This window comes from Theropithecus gelada, chromosome 20 (genome assembly GCF_003255815.1).
Source record: "Theropithecus gelada isolate Dixy chromosome 20, Tgel_1.0, whole genome shotgun sequence".
Classification (NCBI taxonomy): domain Eukaryota; kingdom Metazoa; phylum Chordata; class Mammalia; order Primates; family Cercopithecidae; genus Theropithecus; species Theropithecus gelada.
This window is the reverse complement of record NC_037688.1, coordinates 38,652,120-38,671,641: the sequence shown is the minus strand read 5'-3', so window position 1 is coordinate 38,671,641 and position 19,522 is coordinate 38,652,120. Positions and strand designations below refer to the sequence as shown.

Sequence of the window (19,522 nt, the reverse complement as noted above, 5' to 3'; positions counted from 1 at the left end):
CACACCTGTAATCCCAGCACTTTGGAAGGCCAAGGTGAGCGGATCACCTGAGGTCAGGAGTTCGACACCAACCTGACCAAGATGGCAAAACCTCGTCTCTACTGAAAATACAAAAATTAGCCAGTGTGGTGGTGCGTGCCTGTAGTCCCAGCTACTCAGGAGGCTGAGGCACTAGAATCGCTAGAACCTGGGAGGCAGAGGTTGCAGTAAGCTGAGATTGTGCCATTGCACTCTGGCCTGGATGACAGAGTAAGACTGTCTCAAAAATAAACAAACAAATAAATAAATAGAAGTGAAGGGGGGATGGGTATATTGGAATAAGAAAATTATTTGAACTATATTTGCAACTAAAACATTTTAAAACAATAAACAATTAAGTCGATAAACACACATGAAAGACAGAGTCTCTTTCCTTACAACTCTGCCAATACATTTGGGTGTTGTTGTCTTTTCATCCTTGATAATTTGATAGGTTTAAAAAAATACTGCAAAAACCACTGCTTGTTATTTTAATTTGTACTGTTTTTTCTTCTCCTATGATACTTACTTTTTCCATCTTATTGATTTGTAAGCATTCTTTTAAGATGAAAAGGTCAATTAAAAATTAGGTTTTTTCCCACTGCAGCTATATATAGACCTCATCACTTCACTAATAGTTTAGCAGCTACCTTACATCTCTTTTGGGGTAAGGAATAGAAGAAAGAAAAACCCAAAGGGGTATCACTCTGTTCAAGACTCATCATTTCTAACACTGTTACCTCACACAGATGGATCAAGTGCTGAACTACAGATTCCTTTCTCTGCCGGAAATTTACAGTCTGCAGTTGATTTTCAGACAAAAAATCCCAGGCCTTCAGGATTGTTGTCAGTTCATTCAGGGGGATTTTCAAGATGGTCCTCTTGATGAACTCAGCAACAGTCTCATCCATCTCTTTGGCGCTTTTACAAAACAAAAACAGCACAACAAAGTATTAACCAAATACAATACTTGTCTGTTTTTATTTACACATACACACACACGTATGAAAAATAGAGACAGGGTCTCACTACATTGCCCAGGTTGGCTTGAACTCTTAGGCTTAAGCAATCCACCCACCTCAACCTGCCAAAGTGCTGAGATTACAGGCATGAGCCACCGTGCCTGGCCATCAGCATATTTAGCTGGGATTTTGATTTGTAGGTCAAACACCTAAATGTTTACACTTTTTCAGCTATTCTGCAGTGTTTTAGCATAAGCATTTAATTATTTTCTCCTTAATGTATATTTAAATGTTTTAGAGTTTAAAAATTAGTGCGCTCTCTCCTTTTCTGGCTAGAGTATTTTGATGTTTTGATGGCGATGATACATAAATCTTTCATTCATTCACTGATTCATGTAACCCCTTACTGAGGACCTGTGCATGCCAGGCACTTTTCTAGGCACTGGGGATAGATATGTCTTTGGCCAAAAAGACAAACATCTGTTCCAGTATGGTGCATCCATTCTAGTGGGGAGAGAGAAACAACAGAGGAATCACAAACTCTGTTAAAAGTGAGGAGTGCTGAAGAAAATGGAATAATTTTGGCAGGCTGAGTTGAGGGTGGGAGTGCTGGAGAGAGTAGGCCTCATAGAGACTATGACTTTGGGGTAATCCTTGCAGGAGAAGGAGTCATGTGGTGAAGAGCTTTCCAGGCAGAAGGAACTGCATGTGCAACAGTCCGGAGGCAAAAGCCTGCTTGGGGCCTTCAAGGAACAGGGAAGGGTGGCCTCCAGTGAGGGCACAGCAGAGACAGGAAGGAGGCATAGAGAAGGAGGTGAGGTCAGTGATCATGGAGGGCCCTGAAAGCTACTGCAGGGATCACTGCTTTTTTCACTCTGCAAGGTGCTGAGCACAGCCAGGACATGCTCTTGTTTAGCTTTTCTGCGAGGATCAATCTGGCTACTGTACTGAGAACACACTGTAGGGAGGCGAGGGCAGAGGTTGGAGGTTAGTGAGGCAGGGGAAGAGGTCAGATTCTGGATACACTTTTAAGAGGGAACTCACGGGGTTTCTAGATGGATTACATGTGGGGTGTTAGATCAAGAAAAGAACCAAAGATGAAACCAAGGTTTTTACCAGGGAACTAAAAGACAAAGTTACTATTAGCTGAGATGGTCAAGACTGCGACAGGGAAAGAAGCAAGCTCAGGAATTCTGGAAATCTATTCTCAATCTGTTAATATTAAGATAAAGATGAGAGTCCAAAGGAGATACTGAATAAGCAGTTGGATCTGTGAGTCCACAGGACATGCTAAGAGCTAGCGGTGCAGTGGATTGCTATCTCTCAGTCCTTTTATGCACTGCCTGTGAACAAAGAGCTCTTTCCTCCCTCACTTCTCCTGCCCATGCCTGAAGGTGAGATTCCTCAACTGTCTATAAGGTCCTGAGCCCCAAATCCAGTGTGGCTCCCTCATCAATAGGCAAGGGATATAATCTCCAGAGGAATGACCTAGCGGCTGAAGGAATAAGGAAGGAAGATTCTGAGCTCTTTTATTATTTTCCTCTGGGCAGAAGTTGTGAGCCAATGTTGACAGCTGATCTCACCTCTGCTACTTTATTTGGGGACACCGGTGAGCATCTCTCTCTCTCTTCAAATACAGAACAAAAAAGCAAACAAACATTGATATTTATTTATTTTTTTCATTCAAGATAAGAGTCTCACTGTGTCACCCAGGCTGGAGTGCAGTGGTGCGACCTCAGCTCACTGCAACCTCCCCAGCCTGGTTCAAGTGATTCTCCTGCCTCAGCCTCCCAAGTAGCTGGGACTACAGGCGTGCACCACCACACCTGGCTCATTTTTGTGTCTTTAGTAGAGACAGGGTTTCACCATGTTGCCCAGGCTGGTCTCAAACTCCTGACCTCAAGTGATCTGCCCGCCTCGGCCTCCCAAAGTGCTGGGATTAAGGTGTGAGCCAACGCACGGTCTGCAAACATGATTTTTAAACAATGCAGGGTACAACCTGCATACTTTAATGTCCCTTAACAGTGTATCTTCTAGGAAGGCACACACAGACCTTGGGTGTCTGTGTTTAAGACACAAGCCTGTAGTCTTACCTGTTTCCTTTACAACTTTGGGAATTCCAGGGACAAAGAAGTATCTTCCTACAAGAGTCCTGGCTGTGACTTATTTGTTGAAAACTGAAAAATTATCCTTGTCTACCTCTGAAAAGAAATATAGTTAACTGTATTTAAAAATATACTGAAAATGATAGTAAAACAAAGATAAAGAGGAAGGATTAGGAGTCGTTTAGAAAGAGAAAAATAACTGAATTAAGGCCGTAGGAACAGAATCAGGATCATGAAACAGGAGTCGGATTTGTTTCTTTGTGTAGTTACTGGACCATCTAAAGCCTTCACCATGGTCTACAAGGCCCCGTGTTATGAGGCCCCCGCTTCCCTCTCCTTGATTTTCTGAGCTCCAGCTACACTAGTCTCTTAGTTAAATAATCTCTTTGGAAAAGGACCATTGTGCCTGCAGTTACGACTGCCTAGAAGGGTCTTCCTGCACATGTTCTCTCCAGTGACTTCTTGTCATTCAGGTGTTAGCTTAAATGGTTTCTCCTCAGACTTATCCTGACCACACAACCAAAAGTTACTTCCCCACTCTCCACTGCTAATTTTTTTTTTTCCTTTTTTTTAGATGCAGTCTTGCTTGGTCGCCCACACTGGAGTGCAGTGGTGTGATTTCTGCTCACTGCAGCCTCTGCCTCGCAGGTTCAAATGATTCTCCTGCCTCAGCCTCCTGAGTATCTGGGATTACAGGTGTGCACCATGACACCCAACTAATTTTTCTATTTTTAGTAAAGATGGGGTTTCACCATGTTGGTCAGGCTGGTCTTGAACTCCCAATCTCAAGTGATTCTCCCGCCTCGGCCTCCCAAAGTGCTGGGAGTACAGGCGTGAGCTACTGCGCCAGGCCATCCACTGCTAATTGTCTTTACGGAACTATCTGAAATTATCTTTTTAAATTTTCTTGTTTCTAAAATTGAGCTCCAGGACAGGACGATGTTTTTATTCACAGCTATACTCCTAGACCAGAAAGGCGTCACTATAGCCAAGAACAGTCTACAGCGTCCTTGATAAATACTTGTGGAATGAATGCCTGAGGAGACAACCTGGGCGAACTGGGATTCAACAGTCAGTGAAACATCAAATCAACACCTCTCCCATTAAGAACACGGGCGAGGGGCCAGGAGCGCGCCCGGCACCGTGCATCACTTGAGATCAGGCGTTCGAGACCACCCAGGCCAACATGGTGAAACTCCGTCTCTACTAGAAATACAAAAAGCAGCCGGATGTCGTGACGCACACCTGTAGTCCCAGCTACTCGGGAGGCTGAGGCAGGAGAACCGCTTGAATCCGGGAGGAAGAGGTTGCAGTGAGCCAAGAACGCGCCACTGCCCTCCAGCATGGGCGACATAGCAAGACTCGTCTCAAAAAAAAAAACAAAAAAAAAACACCAAAAAAACCAAAACACACACAGGCGAGGTGAGGCTGTTAAAATTGATTCCTGGGCCCTATCAAATTAAACTGAGGGAAGGGCGCACGGAAGGCTTGAGATTTAGCATCTTTTAAAGAGTACGTCAGATGATTAATTCCCGGTAAAGTTTGCAGAACGCCAGTCTAAAGAAATTTGGTAGAGCGCACTCAATCTCACCAATTAAGATGGAAATCCCTTTAGTAAAAGTTTACCCCTGTGATCATTTTTAAACTTTCCTTTTTTTGTTGTTTTTGAGACAGAGTCTCGCTGTGTCGCCCAGGCTGGAGTGCAGTGGCGCTATCTCAGCTCACTGCAACCTCCGCCTCCCGGGTTCACGCGCTTCTCCTGCCTCAGCCTCCCAAATAGCTGGGATTGCAGGCACCTGATACCACGTCCGGCTAATTTTTCTATTTCTAGTAGAGACGGGGGTTTCACCATGTTGGCCAGGTTGGTCTCGAACTCCTGACCTCGTGATCCACCCGCCTCGGCCTCCCAAAGTGCTGGGATTACAGGCGTAAACTACCGCGCCCGGCCCCATTTTTAAAGTTTATTTGTACTTCCTAGCGCTTTAGTGCCTGGCATACAGTAGATACTCAAGGTCTGTGGAACGCATGATCAAAAAGATCCATTTTAAGTAACGTTCCCGTAGCCACACACCTCTGCAGAGCTCCAACAGGCAGCCCGAGGAGCAACGCAAGAAGCTACACGGACGAAAAACGACGGAAGCCGAGGTGACAGAAAAGCAAAACCCCAATTCTGGGCCAGGAAGCAACCCCAGGCTCGGAGAGCAGAGCCCCTGGTCACATGACCACACGGCCCGCCTCTGACGCAGTCGCGTGCCTACGTACGGCTCGACCCGCCCCACCGCGGGCGAGGTGACGTCACGTCCGGCACAGCGTCACCGCCCCCTCACCTCGGCCCGAACCGTAGTTCCCCGCCCCGAGCCCGAGACCCAGCGCCAATCTTGAGCCTCACAACGTGCGACAATTAAGAAAAAGCCGCTCCCCGAGACCTGGGATCTGGCTTGCTCAAGGCCCCACACCCTCCCGGGCCCGATCCAATGCCGCCCGGGGCTCTCTTACCGGCCCTCATCTCCTTCAGCCTCCCTCTTCAGCAGCTGTTCCCGCCCGCCGCGCCTTCAAAGCCACCAATTGCAGTTCCCGCCGCCTCCAAGCCCTGCCCAGCGGAGCGCAAGCAACAGTCTTGGGCACAGGGGATTGCACGGGGGAGCGACTGAAGCGAAGGTCGCCGAGCCCCCGCGCCGCTGTTCTTACAAGTGTACAGCCTTGCACCACTAGTGGATTTACACATAGGCTCCGATAGCGTCTGGCTTGTGTGCTCGGCTTGTGACTTAGACGCTGTCGTGCCTCAGTGGACTCACTGTGCCTCCCCCCACGACGGACGGAAATGGGCCCGTCCAGGCCAGGCGGTGCATGCGCCTCGGGGCCCGCGGGCGGCGGGGGCGGGGAGCCCGGACCGCCGTGGAGCGGTGGAGGGCGTCACTGGCCTTCGGTGTCTGGCAGGCGGTTCAGCTCTCGGCTCCCCTGCAGCCGGCCTTCGGGTCGGGCGTCTCCGTTGGTGACTGCCGCTTCAGTTCTCCCGGTGTGGCCGCGAGTCCGGTGAGTCTTGGGAGTCCAGGACGTTCCGAGCGCTGTCCGTTGTCCCTCCTCAGGTCCCCTGACAGCGCGTCCCGCCGAGCCCCTTCCTGCCGCCGGTCGGCCCCAGGAGATGGGGACCCGGAAGACCCGACTGCCGCAGGCCCATAGCCGGGCTGCTGCGCTGGGGAGGCTGCGAGTGAGATGGCTGGGCGCTAGCTGGAACACGCTGGTGGCTGGGAGCGGCCTTGGGCGTCGCTCGGGGTTGGAATCCGCCCGCCACTCACTGGCTGGTGACCTTGGGCGCGCTCCTTCCCTCCCGGAGACGGGGCTTCCTCGCCTGTAAAATGGGCCTTGAGGAATGGAGCCCTCAACACAGGGTTTGACACGATGAGCGCCCAATAAAGTGTTGTTGTTTATCTAGCAATTGAGAATTTGCAGGTAGAAAACGGACGCCGTTCAAGCACGTCTCAGCTGCAGTGCCCTGTGCCGGTCAGTACACTTTACTCTTTTTTCCCCTTTAGTGCCTTTCCCCCCCCCCCCCCAGGAAAGTAATACGCTCACCTTTCTTTTCTTGGGTTTAAAGATCAGGCGTTTTATGTAGAGTCTTAAATAGTTTTGGAGGTCTTCATTGAAAACCTTAAAGGCATGGAAGTTTTCGATGGCAAAGGAATTGTGTTGTGATGCCCTTCGTATCTCCTCTCCTGTATATGCATGCCTTTTGCACTTGTTTAGTTGATTTAAAATGAGTTTCTTTTTCATCCTTTTCTTGCTGCGTTGAGGCCCGAACTAGTTGTCAATTTCTGACATTTAGCGAACATGGATTGGGCATTTACCACGTGCATTTGCAAGAATACTCCCTCACGAGCCTGTGCGTTCCTTGAGATGTATGAACGAGTATTTTTCTCTGAAATTCACATGATTTTGGCAGAGTGCTCGGCACCTTGTAAGCCCTGGTAATGTTTATTCAGGGAAAGCTGCGAGGTCGCATTCACTGAGAAACTCTTTGGTGGAAGTCAGAGTAGTTAAGCCCTTCTCCCCAGGCAGCCCCCGGGGTCCGTCTCAGAAGCAGCCTGGCATGGGGTCTACAGTACTAGCGCCAGTCACGTTCTTGGTGGTATCAGTTCAGAATTGGTCCTGTGAGAAGTCGATGTGATAAGTGGAAGTGGGCAGGGAAGGCAGTCCCTGACTGTCTGCTACCTCTGCTGCAGTGTGGCTCATAGTTTGAAAAGTTGAAAAATAATTATTTAACTGATACCAGGGCCGAAATGTAGGCTTTAAAAATGTTTAATGTTATTTATTTTTATATATATATATTTTTAAATTTTATTTTGAGATGGCGTCTTGCTCTGTCGCCCAGGCTGGAGTGCAGTGGCGCGATCTCGGCTCACTGCAACCCCCACCTCCCGGGTTCAAGTGATTCTCGTGCCTCAGCCTCCCGAGTAGCTAGGGTTACAGGCCACGCCCAGCTAATTTTTGTATTTTTAGTGGAGACGGGGATTCACCCATGTTGGCCCGGCTGGTCCTGACCTCAAGTGATCTGCCCACCTCGGCCTCCCAAAGTGCTGGGATTACAGGCGTGAGCCACCGCGCCCAGCCTAAAAAAATGTATTTTAGAAAGCAGAGTGTTTACAGTTTTTTTCTGGAGAACAGATTCTTCAGACCCTGAACAACAGACTTTTCTGGCCTTGTTTTTTGCATGTTTTGCAATAACATTAGAAATTACAACTGTAGTGTAAATTTCTTAGGCAGCCGCACAGTAGGAAAATCTTTCTGAAGAAAAGCCAACTGGCATTAAAATACAGGGTTCTTCCTTGTGATTTTAGATTTGCTGAAGTGAGTTACTAGAATGCTTACCCGTTTTCTTTATACTAGAGTTAATACAGCGCTCTAGTTCTAAAATTGTGCCACCTGGTGGTTGAACTCTGTCTTAGACTGCTCTTGAGGAAAATATGTACCTCAGAGTTTGGTAGACTAAGGTTGAAGGAGTAAAATAAAGCTATAATTTTTTATATCTTCACTAAGAGTACCCTACCGCTTCTGCCCTCTCAGCTTACTCCCCAGGAAAAGTTAAAATTGCCCTGATGGGCCCCTTAGCTAGCTATCAAAGTACATTTGACAGCTGAAAATTTTAAGGGATTTCAGTGGACTCTTTGGTATTGTGTGCATACACACAGTGGATGGGGCTGGATTGAGGAGGGAGGTGGTGAAATCGTGACAAATTTACCCTTTTGATGTTTTCTCAAATGCCAGTGTAAAGATGAGACTAACAAACTCTTTGGTGGAAGTCAGAGTAGTTAAGCCTTTCTCCCCAGGCAGCCCCTGGGGTCACACCCAGGAGCAGCCTAGCATGGGGTCTGCACTGGAATTAAATATTATTACTCTATTGAAATAATAACAGTTTGAATGGAATTTATCCCTCCCTCTCTATTTCACTGGAAACATCCAAGAACGAGGTCTTATGTTCCTTTCACTCTCGTTTCCATCATGCTGATGTTCGTAATTATTATTTTTTGAGATGGAGTCTCACTCTGTTGCCCAGGCTGGAATGAAGGTGGTGCCATCTCGGCTCACTGCAACCTCTGCCTTCAGGGCTCAAGCGATTCCCCTGCCTCAGCCTCTCAAGTAGCTGGGATTACAGGACCCCACCACCACACCCAGCAAATTTTTGTATTTTTAGTGGAGACTGGGTTTCACCATGTTGGCCAGGCTGGTCTCGAACTCCTGACCTCAAGTGATTTGGCCTCCCAAAGTTCTGAGATTACAGGCGTGAGCCACTGCTTCCAGCTTCACATAAGTTATTTTAAACCCATGCCGTCACTGAGATATAGGTCAAGAGCAAATTCCATTTTATGGAAGAGAGACTCAGGTCTCAGATTAGTAACCAAAATGACATAACTTGTGAGTAGCTGACTAATGACAAATAGAATACTCTTCTCTTTTTGTGTGTGTCTTGACAGACTCACTATTTCCACCCTTACAAAATAATATTATGTTGACTGCTGTGGAACTTGGGCCTAGAATGACTACCTGTTGAACTTGTAGTCAGTTAGAAGCTCTTTGGGAATAGTTTTTTCCATTTGAATTTATTTCATTCACAAACTGCTGTGAAGGCATGTCTTTCCTATTTTGAACATGGATTAAAAAATCTGTCATGGTTAGAGATTATGTTGGGTTGTATGTAACTTTGTAGCTAACTGCTGTGTGACCTGGGGCTTAGTTTCTGTATGAAAATATGGGCAGTGCATATTTTGACCTGTAAAAAGACGATTTCTCATGGTTCATCTGAATTTAAAAGGCTACCTGTTTCGTAGGGTTGTTGCATTATAAGACTTGTGCTTAGCACGTGGCAAATGTTCAACAAATTATTTTCTAAACTAATAGTGATGCCTTCTTATGAGTTTGAAGAAATTTTAAGAATAAGAGTATGAAATACATATTTAGCTTTTCTTTAGTTTGTAAAATGTATTTTGAGTTAAATTGTGTTACTGGAATAGTCTTTTAAAGGTGGGTACTGGAAGACATCAGCACTTAATTCCATGTGTTCTGAGAGAACATTGCCATTGTTTTACAGTTGTACCTTATGTATTACACCCCAGAATACAGCAGTACATCTGTGTATGCACCAACATTTAGGTAAAGCCAAGTGACACAAAGTGGATGGAAGGGAGCATAGGTGACGGGTATATAGAAGGCAGGGGGAGGAAGAGCCTATCCAGCTAAAAATATATGGTAGAAGAAAGAAAAGAGTGACGGGGAAAGCAAGGAATCTGTTGGATAAGGGATAAGGTGAGTGTTCAGAGCTTTAGGTTAAGTAGTACTTTCTTACCAAGAATAGGAAAAGGAAATGAAATTAAATCATTTTATTCTTTGACATAGTCATCTAAGCTAAGAAAGCAGAAGAGCCTCGTAAATATATACAATTATTATTTGTCAATTAAAAGTAAAACTAAATAATGAGAATTAGAAGGGAAGACGTTTTACTGGTACACCACCGAGATCGACAATAGCATACATATTTGAGGTAAACTTGTTATAGAGGGAGGAAAATATATACCATTTTATGTACTTAGGCTTATATACATCTTTGCATCTATTAATACTAGTCAGTGTCTTCTCAGGTATTTGTCAATTAAAGAAGTCGTTTTGGTACATCATAAGCTTGTTTCTGAATTGTAAAGGCACATATTTGAGTGCCGGTTGATAGAAAAGTGCAAAAATATTTTGTCAAATACATTTAGAAAATGTTAGAGACATTTTCTAGTGATTAAACCAACGCTTGTTTTCTGTTGTTGTTGTTTTTGAGATGGAGTCTTGCTCTGTTACCCAGGCTGGAGTTCAGTGGTGCCATCTTGGCTCACTGCAACCTTGCCTCCCAGGTTCAAGCGATTCTCCTGCCTCAGCCTCCCAAGTAGCTGGGATTACAGGTGCCCGCCACCATGCCGGGCTAATTTTTTAAATTTTTAGTAGAGATGGGGTTTCGGCATGTTGGCCCGGTTGGTCTTGAAGTCCTGACCTCAGGTGATCCACCTGCCTCAGCCTCCCAAAGTGCTGAGATTACAGGTGTGAGCCACCGCACCTGGCCTATACCAGTGTATTTTCTTTAGGAAAAAGTAAAGCAGGAACCAGGTAACTAACACTTCACATAAATGTAGGTGCATAATATTGGTATGATATTAGATGACTTAAATTGCTGAACTGTATGAAACTTAATTTTTCTAAGGCAAAAAATAGATGTCATTGGAAGGATCTTGGGGTCAGTGGCAGGCAAACAATTTGAACTTGGCTGCATGTTTTTGGTTGCAAATAAATACTTAGCTGGGTGCAATGGCTTTATTTGTGGTCTTCAGCTGTGTGTGTGTGTTTAGTAGTTACTGAATAGAACAGGGACCTACTGCATTTTTATAAGTTGCAATTGAAATAGTAGCTATGCTGTAATCCTTTGGAATTATTTGTTCTGCCAATTTTTTGTTTTTGTTGAGTGGGAGGTGGATGGACAGTTTGAATTTCTCACAGTTTTTTTTTTTAACAGCTTGAGGTGTAATTTACCTACCATAAATTACAGTTTTTTGGTGTATTGTATTTTTGGTATTTTTGGTAATTATTTTGGTGTATTTTTGGTAATTATTGTATGGTGAAATACAGATAACATAAAATTTACCATCTTAACCATTTAAATGCACAGTTCAATGGTATCAAATACATTAATAATGTTGTGCAACCATCACCACTGTCCATCTCCATAATATTTTTTATCTTGTAAAACTTTCTGCCCATTAAACAGTAACTCCCCATTCTTCTCCTCCTGCCCTTCCACCTCCCTCTGGTAACCACCATTCCACTTTCTGTCTCTTTGATTTTGACTACTTTAGGTGCCTCATATAAGTGGAATGTTAAAATACTTGCCTTTTAAAAAATGTATAGTTTCAAACTTTTATTTCAGATTTTGGGGGTAAGTAATGTGCACGTTTCTTACATGGGTGCATTGGGTGATGCTGAGGTTTGGGGTACAGTTGATTCCGTCATGCAGGTAAGTGAGCATAGTACCTAACAGTTTTTCAGCCCTTACCCTCCTTCCACCCTCTATTAGTCGCCAGTGTCTTTTGTTGCCATCTTTATGTTTGTGAGTATCCGGTGTTTAGCTCCCACTTATAAGTGAGAATATGCCATATTTGGCTTTCCATTGCTGCATTAATTCACTTATGATAATGGCCTCCAACTGCATCCATGTTGCTGCAAAGGACATAACTTCATTCTTTTTTGTGGCTGTTTAGTATTCCATGGTGTATATGTATCAAATTTTCTTTATCCAGTCCACTGCTGATAGACACTTAGGTTGGTTCCATGTCTTTGCTATTGTGAATAGAACTATAAAGAACATATGAGTGCATGTTTCTCTTTTTGTAGAATGGTTATTTTCTTTTGGCTATATACCCAGTAATGGGATTGCTGGATCAAGTAGTAGCTGTTTTAAATTCTTTGAGAAATCTCCAGACTGCTTTCCACAGTGGGTGAACTAAATGACATTCCCACAACAGTGTATAAGCATTCTCTTTTCTCACAGCCTCCCCCAGCATGTGTGTTTTTTTTGACTGTTAGTAATAGCCATTCTGACTGATGTGAGGTGGTATCTCATTATGGTTTTGATTTGCATTTCTCTGATGATTAGTGATGTTGAGCATTTTTTCATGTTTTTTGGCCACTTGTATGTCTTTTTGAGAAGAGGCTGTTCATGTCTTTTGCCCACTTTTTTTTTTATATTTGTTTTGTTTTTTGAGATGGAGTCTCACTCTGTCGCCTAGGCTGGAGTGCAGTGGTACCATCTTGGCTCACTTAAACCTCTGCCTCCTGGGTTCAAGCCATTCTCCTGCCTCAGCCTCCCAAGTAGCTGGGACTACAGGTGCCTGCCACCATGCCCCGCTAATTTTTGTATCTTTAGTAGAGATGGGGTTTCACCATATTGGCCAGGCTGGTCTTGAACTCCTGACCTTGTGATCTGCCTGCCTCGGCCTCCCAAAGTGCTGGAATTACAGATGTGAGCCACCGCGCCCGGCCTTTTGCCCTCTTTTTAATGGGATTATTTATTTTTTGCTTGTTGAATTAATTTCCTTATAGATTCTGGATATTAGACCTTTGTTGGATGCATAGTTTGTGAATATTTTCTCCCATTCTGTAGGTTATCTGTTTATTCTATTCATAGTTTCTTTTGCTGTTTTGAGATCTTTAATTAAGTTTCAGTTTTTCTTGTAACTGCTTTTGAGTACTTAGTCCTAGTTCTTTCCTAAGGCGAATGTCCAGAATGGTGTTTTCTTCTAGGATTCTTGTAGTTTGAGGCATTCTATGTAAATCTTTAATCTATCTAGAGTTAATTTTTATATACGATGAAAGGTAGGGGTGCACTTTTATTCTTCTGCATATAGCTAGCCAACTATCCCAGCACCATTTATTGAATGAGAAGTCCTTTTGCCATTGCTTCTTTTTATTGACTTTGTCAAAGATCAGAAGGTGTATGGCTTTATTTCTGGGCTGTTCTGTTCCATTGGTCCATGTGTGTGTGTTTGTAGGAGAAGCATGCTGATTTGGTTATTGTAGCCTTATAGTCTGAAGTAGGGTAATGTCATACCTTTGGTTTTTGTTCTTTTTGCCTAGGATTCTTTTGGCTATTTGAGCCCCTTTTTGGTTCCATATGAATTTTAGGATAGCTTTTTCTGATTCTGAAAAAATGCCATTGGTAGTTTGATAGGAATAGTGTTGAATCTGTAGATTGCTTTGGGCAATATGGCCATTTTAATGATACTGATTCCCCCAATCCATGAGCACGGAATGTTTTTCCATTTGTTTGTGTCATCTGTGATTTCTTTCAGCAGTGTTTTGTAGTTCTTCCTGTAGAAATCTTTAACCTCCTTGGTTAGATGTATTCCTAGGTATTTTATTTTTTTGGTGGCAATTGAAAATGGGATTGCTTTCTTGATTTGGCTCTCAGGTTGAAAGTTATTAGTGTATAGACATGCTACTGATTTTTCTGTGTTGATCTTGTATCCTGAAACTACTCAAGTCATTTGGCAGAGTCTTTAGGGTTTTCTGGGTATAGAATCATATCATCAGTGAAGAGAGACAGTTTGACTTCTTTTCTTATTTGGATGCCACTTTTTTTCTCTTGGCTGATTGCCTTGGCTAGGACTTCAGTACTGTGTTGAATAGGAGTGGTGAGAATGGGCATCCTGTTCCCTTGTTCCGGTCCTCAAGGGAAATGCTTCCATCTTTTGCCTGTTCCATATGATTTTGGCTGTGGGTTTGTCATAGATGGCTCTTACTATTTTGAGGTTTACTCTTCAGTGCCTAGTTTGTTGAGGGTTTTTATCATGAAGGGATGTTGGATTTTATCAAAGGCTTTTCTCTATTGAGATAATCGCGTGATTTTTGTGTTTAATTCTGTGTGGTGAATCACATTTATTTTGCATATGTTGAACCCTATATATATGTTTTTTGACTGGCTTATTTCACTCAGAATGTCCTCACGGTTCATCCATGTTGTAGCATATGTCAGAATTTCCTTCCGTTTTAAGGCTGAATAGTATTCCATTGTATGTGTATACCACATTGTGCTGATCCCTTCGTCTGTTGGGCTCTTGGGTTGCTTCCATGTTTTAATTATTATGAGTAATATGCTGTGAACATGGGTGTTCAAATATCTCTTCAAAATCCTGCATTTAATTCTTTTGAGCATATAGCCAGAAGTGGAATTGTTGGATCTTATGGTAACTTCATTTTTAATTTTTTGAGGAACTGCTATACTGGTTTCCACATTGACTATCCCAGTTTACATGCCCACCAACAGTGCACAGGAATTTCAGTTTCTCCACATCAGTTTCTCCACATCTTCTTTAGCATTTGTTACTTTTTGGGTTTTTTCAGCATTAGCCATCCTAATGGATGTGAGTTGGTTCCTGTTTTCTATTTGGAGCTTTTAAAAAATGAAAGCAACTTGTAGGTTCTTTCTTTTGGTAATCATTTCTGAGTTAGAAAGAATAGGTTAAGCCCAGGTGGAGCGCGGTAGCTTATGCCTATCCCAACACTTTGGGAGGCTGAGGATCACTTGAGGACAGGAGTTTAGAACCAGCCTGGGCAACATAGCAAGACCTCTGACTACCAAAAAAAAAAAAAGAACAGCTGCCCATAATGTTTTTTCTTTGACCTTGGCTGCTAATTTTCCACTTTGTGAATGAACCAGTTAAGCTTAAGTTCAGAGATTTCAGCTTCATGTTTTCAGTGTAATAATTAGTTTTATGGCTATATCTGTTAAATTTGAAATTTTTTTTTTACAACTTCTGGTGTCATTTCATTGTTTAGTTTTTTTTTCAGCCAGCTATTAAGAAAAAAGCAATCTATATTCACACTAATATGAGACTAATGACCCCTTAACCCTCAGAATAATATACATTTTAAAATAATAAGCCAATTCTCTTAACAAATCTGAACAAAATGAATTGTTAATTTCGGGAATGTGGCAAAAATATTTGAAGTCATGCTTATTAATATAAGCAAGCTATTTCTGCTTTAGCACTTATTTCTGGGATTGCGTCTCTTGAGGCTTCCTGCTTTTCTCCTGAACCTGCAGGTTCTCTAAACACTACTGATAACTTGCTGAATATGTTAAATCATTGAATTTAGAAAGCTTTGGCTGAAGTTTAATAATTTGCCTGAGGTCACACAGCTGGTTAATGGTTAACATACTTTTCTGATAAAGGTCACTGAAGGTTCTTACTGAAGATGCTTTTAGGTGGCATAACAAATGTATTTATGCATATTCAAGACACTCTTGTATCCACAGGTTGCACTGCTGTGATCCATCATCATCTCCTAAAGATGCATCCTGACTTATCTCCACACTTGCATACTGAAGAATGCAACGTCTTGATTAACTTGCTTAAGGAATGTCACAAAAATGTAAGAGTTCAGAAAAACGACTGTACAGCCAAAATGAAATTAGGTATAACACACTGATGTAAAATGTTATCTCTGTTAACAGAAGGAAATGATAATGTCTTAGTAAGGAGTCTGAGTTTAGTCAAGATAAGCAGTTGATATGTGTGAATTTTTTTTTTTTTTTTTTTTTTTTTTTACACAAACTACCTCCTTTTATGATTAGTAAAAATCAAACATTGTAGTTTGTTAGGTAACGTCTGAACTGGTATGTAACAGTTGGAATCCATGTTCTTACAATAAAATGCTTTCTCTTTCCTAATTATAGGGCACTAGAACAATTATATTCAGTGCTGACTCTTCTGATTATAATGGAATTGTTCTAAGAGTATCTCCTCTTTGATGGCTACCATTCTGTTTAATGGTAATAGAAATGTGTTACATAATTAGACATTAACTAGATTTATGATTGGCTTAATCTGATGTGTTTAGTTGTTAGTGGAGTGGAAGTAAAATTACATGGTTAAAACCAAAATAGAAAAGGAGCCCATCCATATTTGGAATGCATTAAATCAAGCTGATATTTTTATAGCTGTTGAATATTTAGCTTTTCCTTATATGTTTGATATATGACACCGTTGTTACAAGAAGCATTTGTTTTTTCTTTAGCCTTGCATGATGCATAGTTTTTCTCATGATATCTATAAACTGTAGATATATCAAATTATAATAATAGTAAGTATCACTGAAATGAGTAAAATTTATAGACCAAAAGTAAGGTGGTAAGTAGTACTTATAAAATGTGAAGTCAGATATTTTTACTGGTTCAAAGAATGTTGTCGATGACAATATTTTTTGGGCTATTTTCACTATACATATAGATCAAAATGAGCCAGACTACATAAGTAAAACATAAAGTTTCGATTTTTAAAGTAAAAACTATATACAATGTTCACTGTTTAAAGAACAAGAACTAATTATTTGTGTTAAAGTAGAATATTTCAATTTGTTTATGGTCAGTTACAGTCAGAGACAGAAAAGGAGAGGGGATCTGGCGACAGGGGCACAGTGGAGAGAAGGAGACTCTGTGGAATGACATTTCAGTCTTGTTATTGAGAATTTTGCCAGTACAGCCCTTTAGATGTATGTTGTGCTTTTTGTAATACTGGACATAAATAAGGATATTATCTCTTCATATTTATTTCCTAGGTTAATCAAATTAAGGGCCAGAGTTTTTCAATCCTTGCTTTTAAGTAGTCTTTGTTTTATGTTTATATTTGTATGTTGCTTTTTGATCCATGACTATTTTAAATTGAAATCTATTTAAACATTTTTTTTTTTCTTTCAAATGGATTTCTTCTTGAATCACTGGAACTAAAGATGGATTTAAAAAAATTAATTTTATTGAGGTGTAATTTACATGTAAGGAAATGCATCTATTTTAAGTGTACAGTTTGATGAGTTTTGTCAAATACAGACACCCATGCAACCACCATCACAGTCAAGATCTAAAACATTTCTATCAGAGTTTCCTGTGCCCCTTTGCAGTGAGTCCCCAACCCTTACCTCTTGCCCAGGTAACCACTGATTACTTTTTGTTGATACAGATGAATTTTGCAGTTCTAGAATTTGTTAGAAATGTACACTGCATTGTATATTCTTTTTTATTTTTTGAGATTGAGCTTCATTCTGTCACCCAAGCTGGAGGGCAGTGGTACAATCTTGGGTCACTGCAACCTCCGCCTCCCGGGTCCAAGTGTTTCTCCTGCCTCAACTTGCCTAGTAGCTGGGATTACAGGTGTGCGCCACCACACCTGGCTAATTTTTTTTAATCTTTCGAGAGATAAGTTTCACCATGTTGGGCAGTCTGGTCTCGAACTTCTGACCTCAGATGATCCTCCTGCCTTGGCCTCCCAAAGTGCTGGGTTTACAGGCTTGAGCCACTGCACCCAGCCTATATTGTATATTCCTATATTTTGAACCATGATATGTTTTTGAGGTTCATACATGCTGTTGCACATGTCATTAGTTCATTTATTTTTATTTCTGAGTAGTATTTCATTTTATGGATATGCCACAGTTTATTTACCTATTGATGGACATTTAGGCAAATAAACAGTTTGCAGCTGTGCTGTTTTGGATAAAGCTGCTATGAACATTCATGCACAAGTTGTTTATTTTTGAGACAGAGCCTTGCTCTGTCGCCCAGGCTGTAGTGCAGGGGCACAATCTTGGCTCACTACAACCTCTGCCTCCTGGGTTCAAGCAATTCTGCTGCCTCAGCCTCCCGAGGAGCTGGGATTACAGGCATGTGTCACCATACCTGGCTCATTTTTGTATATTTAGTAGAGATGGGGTTTCATTATGGTGGTCAGGCTGGTCTCAAACTCCTGATCTCAGGTGATCCACCTGCCATGGCCCCCCAAAGTGCTGGGATTATAGGCATGAGCCACCGTGCCCAGCCATCATGTGCAAGGCTTTGTGTGGACATCTTTTTATTTCTCTTGGGTAAATACCTAGGAATGGAATGACTAGGTCATGTGGTAAGTGTATATTTACCTTCATAAAAGGCCACCAAACTGTTTTCCATTTTGTACTACTTTACATTCTTGCCACTCTCCATCACCAGCACTTAATATTATAAACTTTTTAACTTTAGCCATTGTGTGGATATGTAGTAGTATCTCCTTTTGGTTTTAAATTGTATTTCCCTGATGACTAATGATTTTAATGTGCTTTTCATGTGCTTGTTTGGCCATTCATATAAAATTTTTTGCATATATTTTAAAATACGACTGAGCTATAAGCATTCTCTTTATCATTTGGCATACAAGTACTTTGATAAGTGTATTGTGAATATTTTCTCTGTGGCTTTTCTTTTTTTTACTTCCTTTGGGATGTGTTTCAAAGAGTATCTTGTACATTTGATGAAGTCTTTTTTTTTTCTTTCATGGTTTGTGCTTTTTGTGTCTTTGTGTATTCTGTGGTCACAAAGATACTCTTGTGTTTTCTTTTAGTTCTATAGTATTAGCTTTACATTTAGGTCTATGATTCATTTAAAGTTAATTTCATTTTTTTCCTTTGATATTTGTGTATTCTTATCTGATATTTCAAGTTAATTTTTGCGTATGGTATGAGGTGTGAGTTGAAGTTGATTTTCTTTGCCTGTGGGTAGCCAGTTGTCTCAACACCATATGTTGAAGAGACTGTTCTATCCCTGCTGTTTTACCATGGTCCCTTTGTCAAAAATCAATTGACCATATGTGAGTGGGTCTATTTCTGGGCTCTCTAGTCTGTTTCACTGATTTATATGTCTATTCTTAACACCAGTACCATGCTGTCTTAATTACTGTTGCCTTTAGTGAGTCTCAGTCATATAGTATAAATCCTCCAATTTTGTTCTTTTTCAAAGTTGTTTTGGCTATTCTAGGTACTTTCATTTCCATATTAATTTTAGAATCAGCTTGTCAATTTCTACAAACAACATATTTACTGGTTTTTGTTTGAGGCTGAACATTGTTAATGACTTGGATTTTATCTTTTGTATCAGCAGGCAGTTCGTGTTTTTACGTATTTTTAGGGCATGACTGGCATAGCCTTTACTCTAGAGTTAGTTTAGCCTAATTACTAAAATAGAATTCTTTGCTGATTGACTTGAGTGTTCAATGAGATCTCTACTTTGGCTTATAAGGACTCCATTGACTCCCAGCCCTGTGTGAGCTCTGCGTTTTTCAGCTTGTAGCTGCTGTAATTGTTCTTCGTAGTGGTTGTGGCATTGTGAAAGTTCACCCAACACATATGTAGTGAATACTCAGTCAGTGACTCAAGGCAGCTCCATGTAGATGTCTGGAGTTCTTTTGCTGCTTATCTCTACCTCACAAATTCCAGCTGCCCCAACCTGCCCGAACGCTGATGTTTGCCTCCTCCGCTTGGTGAAACCACCATTGTCGTCTTGAGTTCTCTTCTCTGCTACATGGTTTGGAAATTGTCTGTAGATAGAAAACT

At 41.8% G+C, this 19,522-nt stretch overlaps 2 protein-coding genes across 7 annotated transcripts in view; one reads left to right on the top strand and one right to left on the bottom strand.

Moving 5' to 3' along the window:
* CENPN (centromere protein N) overlaps positions 1-6,355 on the bottom strand; it is a 29,376-nt gene extending 23,021 nt beyond the window's left edge. For 2 of the 4 annotated variants that reach the window (XM_025370793.1, XM_025370795.1), the window contains exons 1-2: positions 5,582-6,355; positions 759-939 (exon numbers count right to left, since the gene is read on the bottom strand). In XM_025370793.1, the coding sequence (XP_025226578.1) occupies positions 759-929 (171 nt within the window). In that variant the 5' untranslated portion in view covers positions 930-939; positions 5,582-6,355. The remainder of the gene's footprint in view (positions 1-758; positions 940-5,581) is intronic. The other 2 variants (XM_025370796.1, XM_025370797.1) reach the window with 2 other exon arrangements.
* CMC2 (C-X9-C motif containing 2) overlaps positions 5,933-19,522 on the top strand; it is a 32,747-nt gene continuing 19,157 nt past the window's right edge. Inside the window, exons 1-3 of one of the 3 annotated variants that reach the window (XM_025370799.1) lie at positions 5,933-6,118; positions 11,538-11,624; positions 15,426-15,541. In XM_025370799.1, the coding sequence (XP_025226584.1) occupies positions 15,461-15,541 (81 nt within the window). In that variant the 5' untranslated portion in view covers positions 5,933-6,118; positions 11,538-11,624; positions 15,426-15,460. Of the gene's footprint in view, positions 6,119-11,537; positions 11,625-15,025; positions 15,542-19,522 lie in introns of those variants that run through there. The other 2 variants (XM_025370798.1, XM_025370800.1) reach the window with 2 other exon arrangements.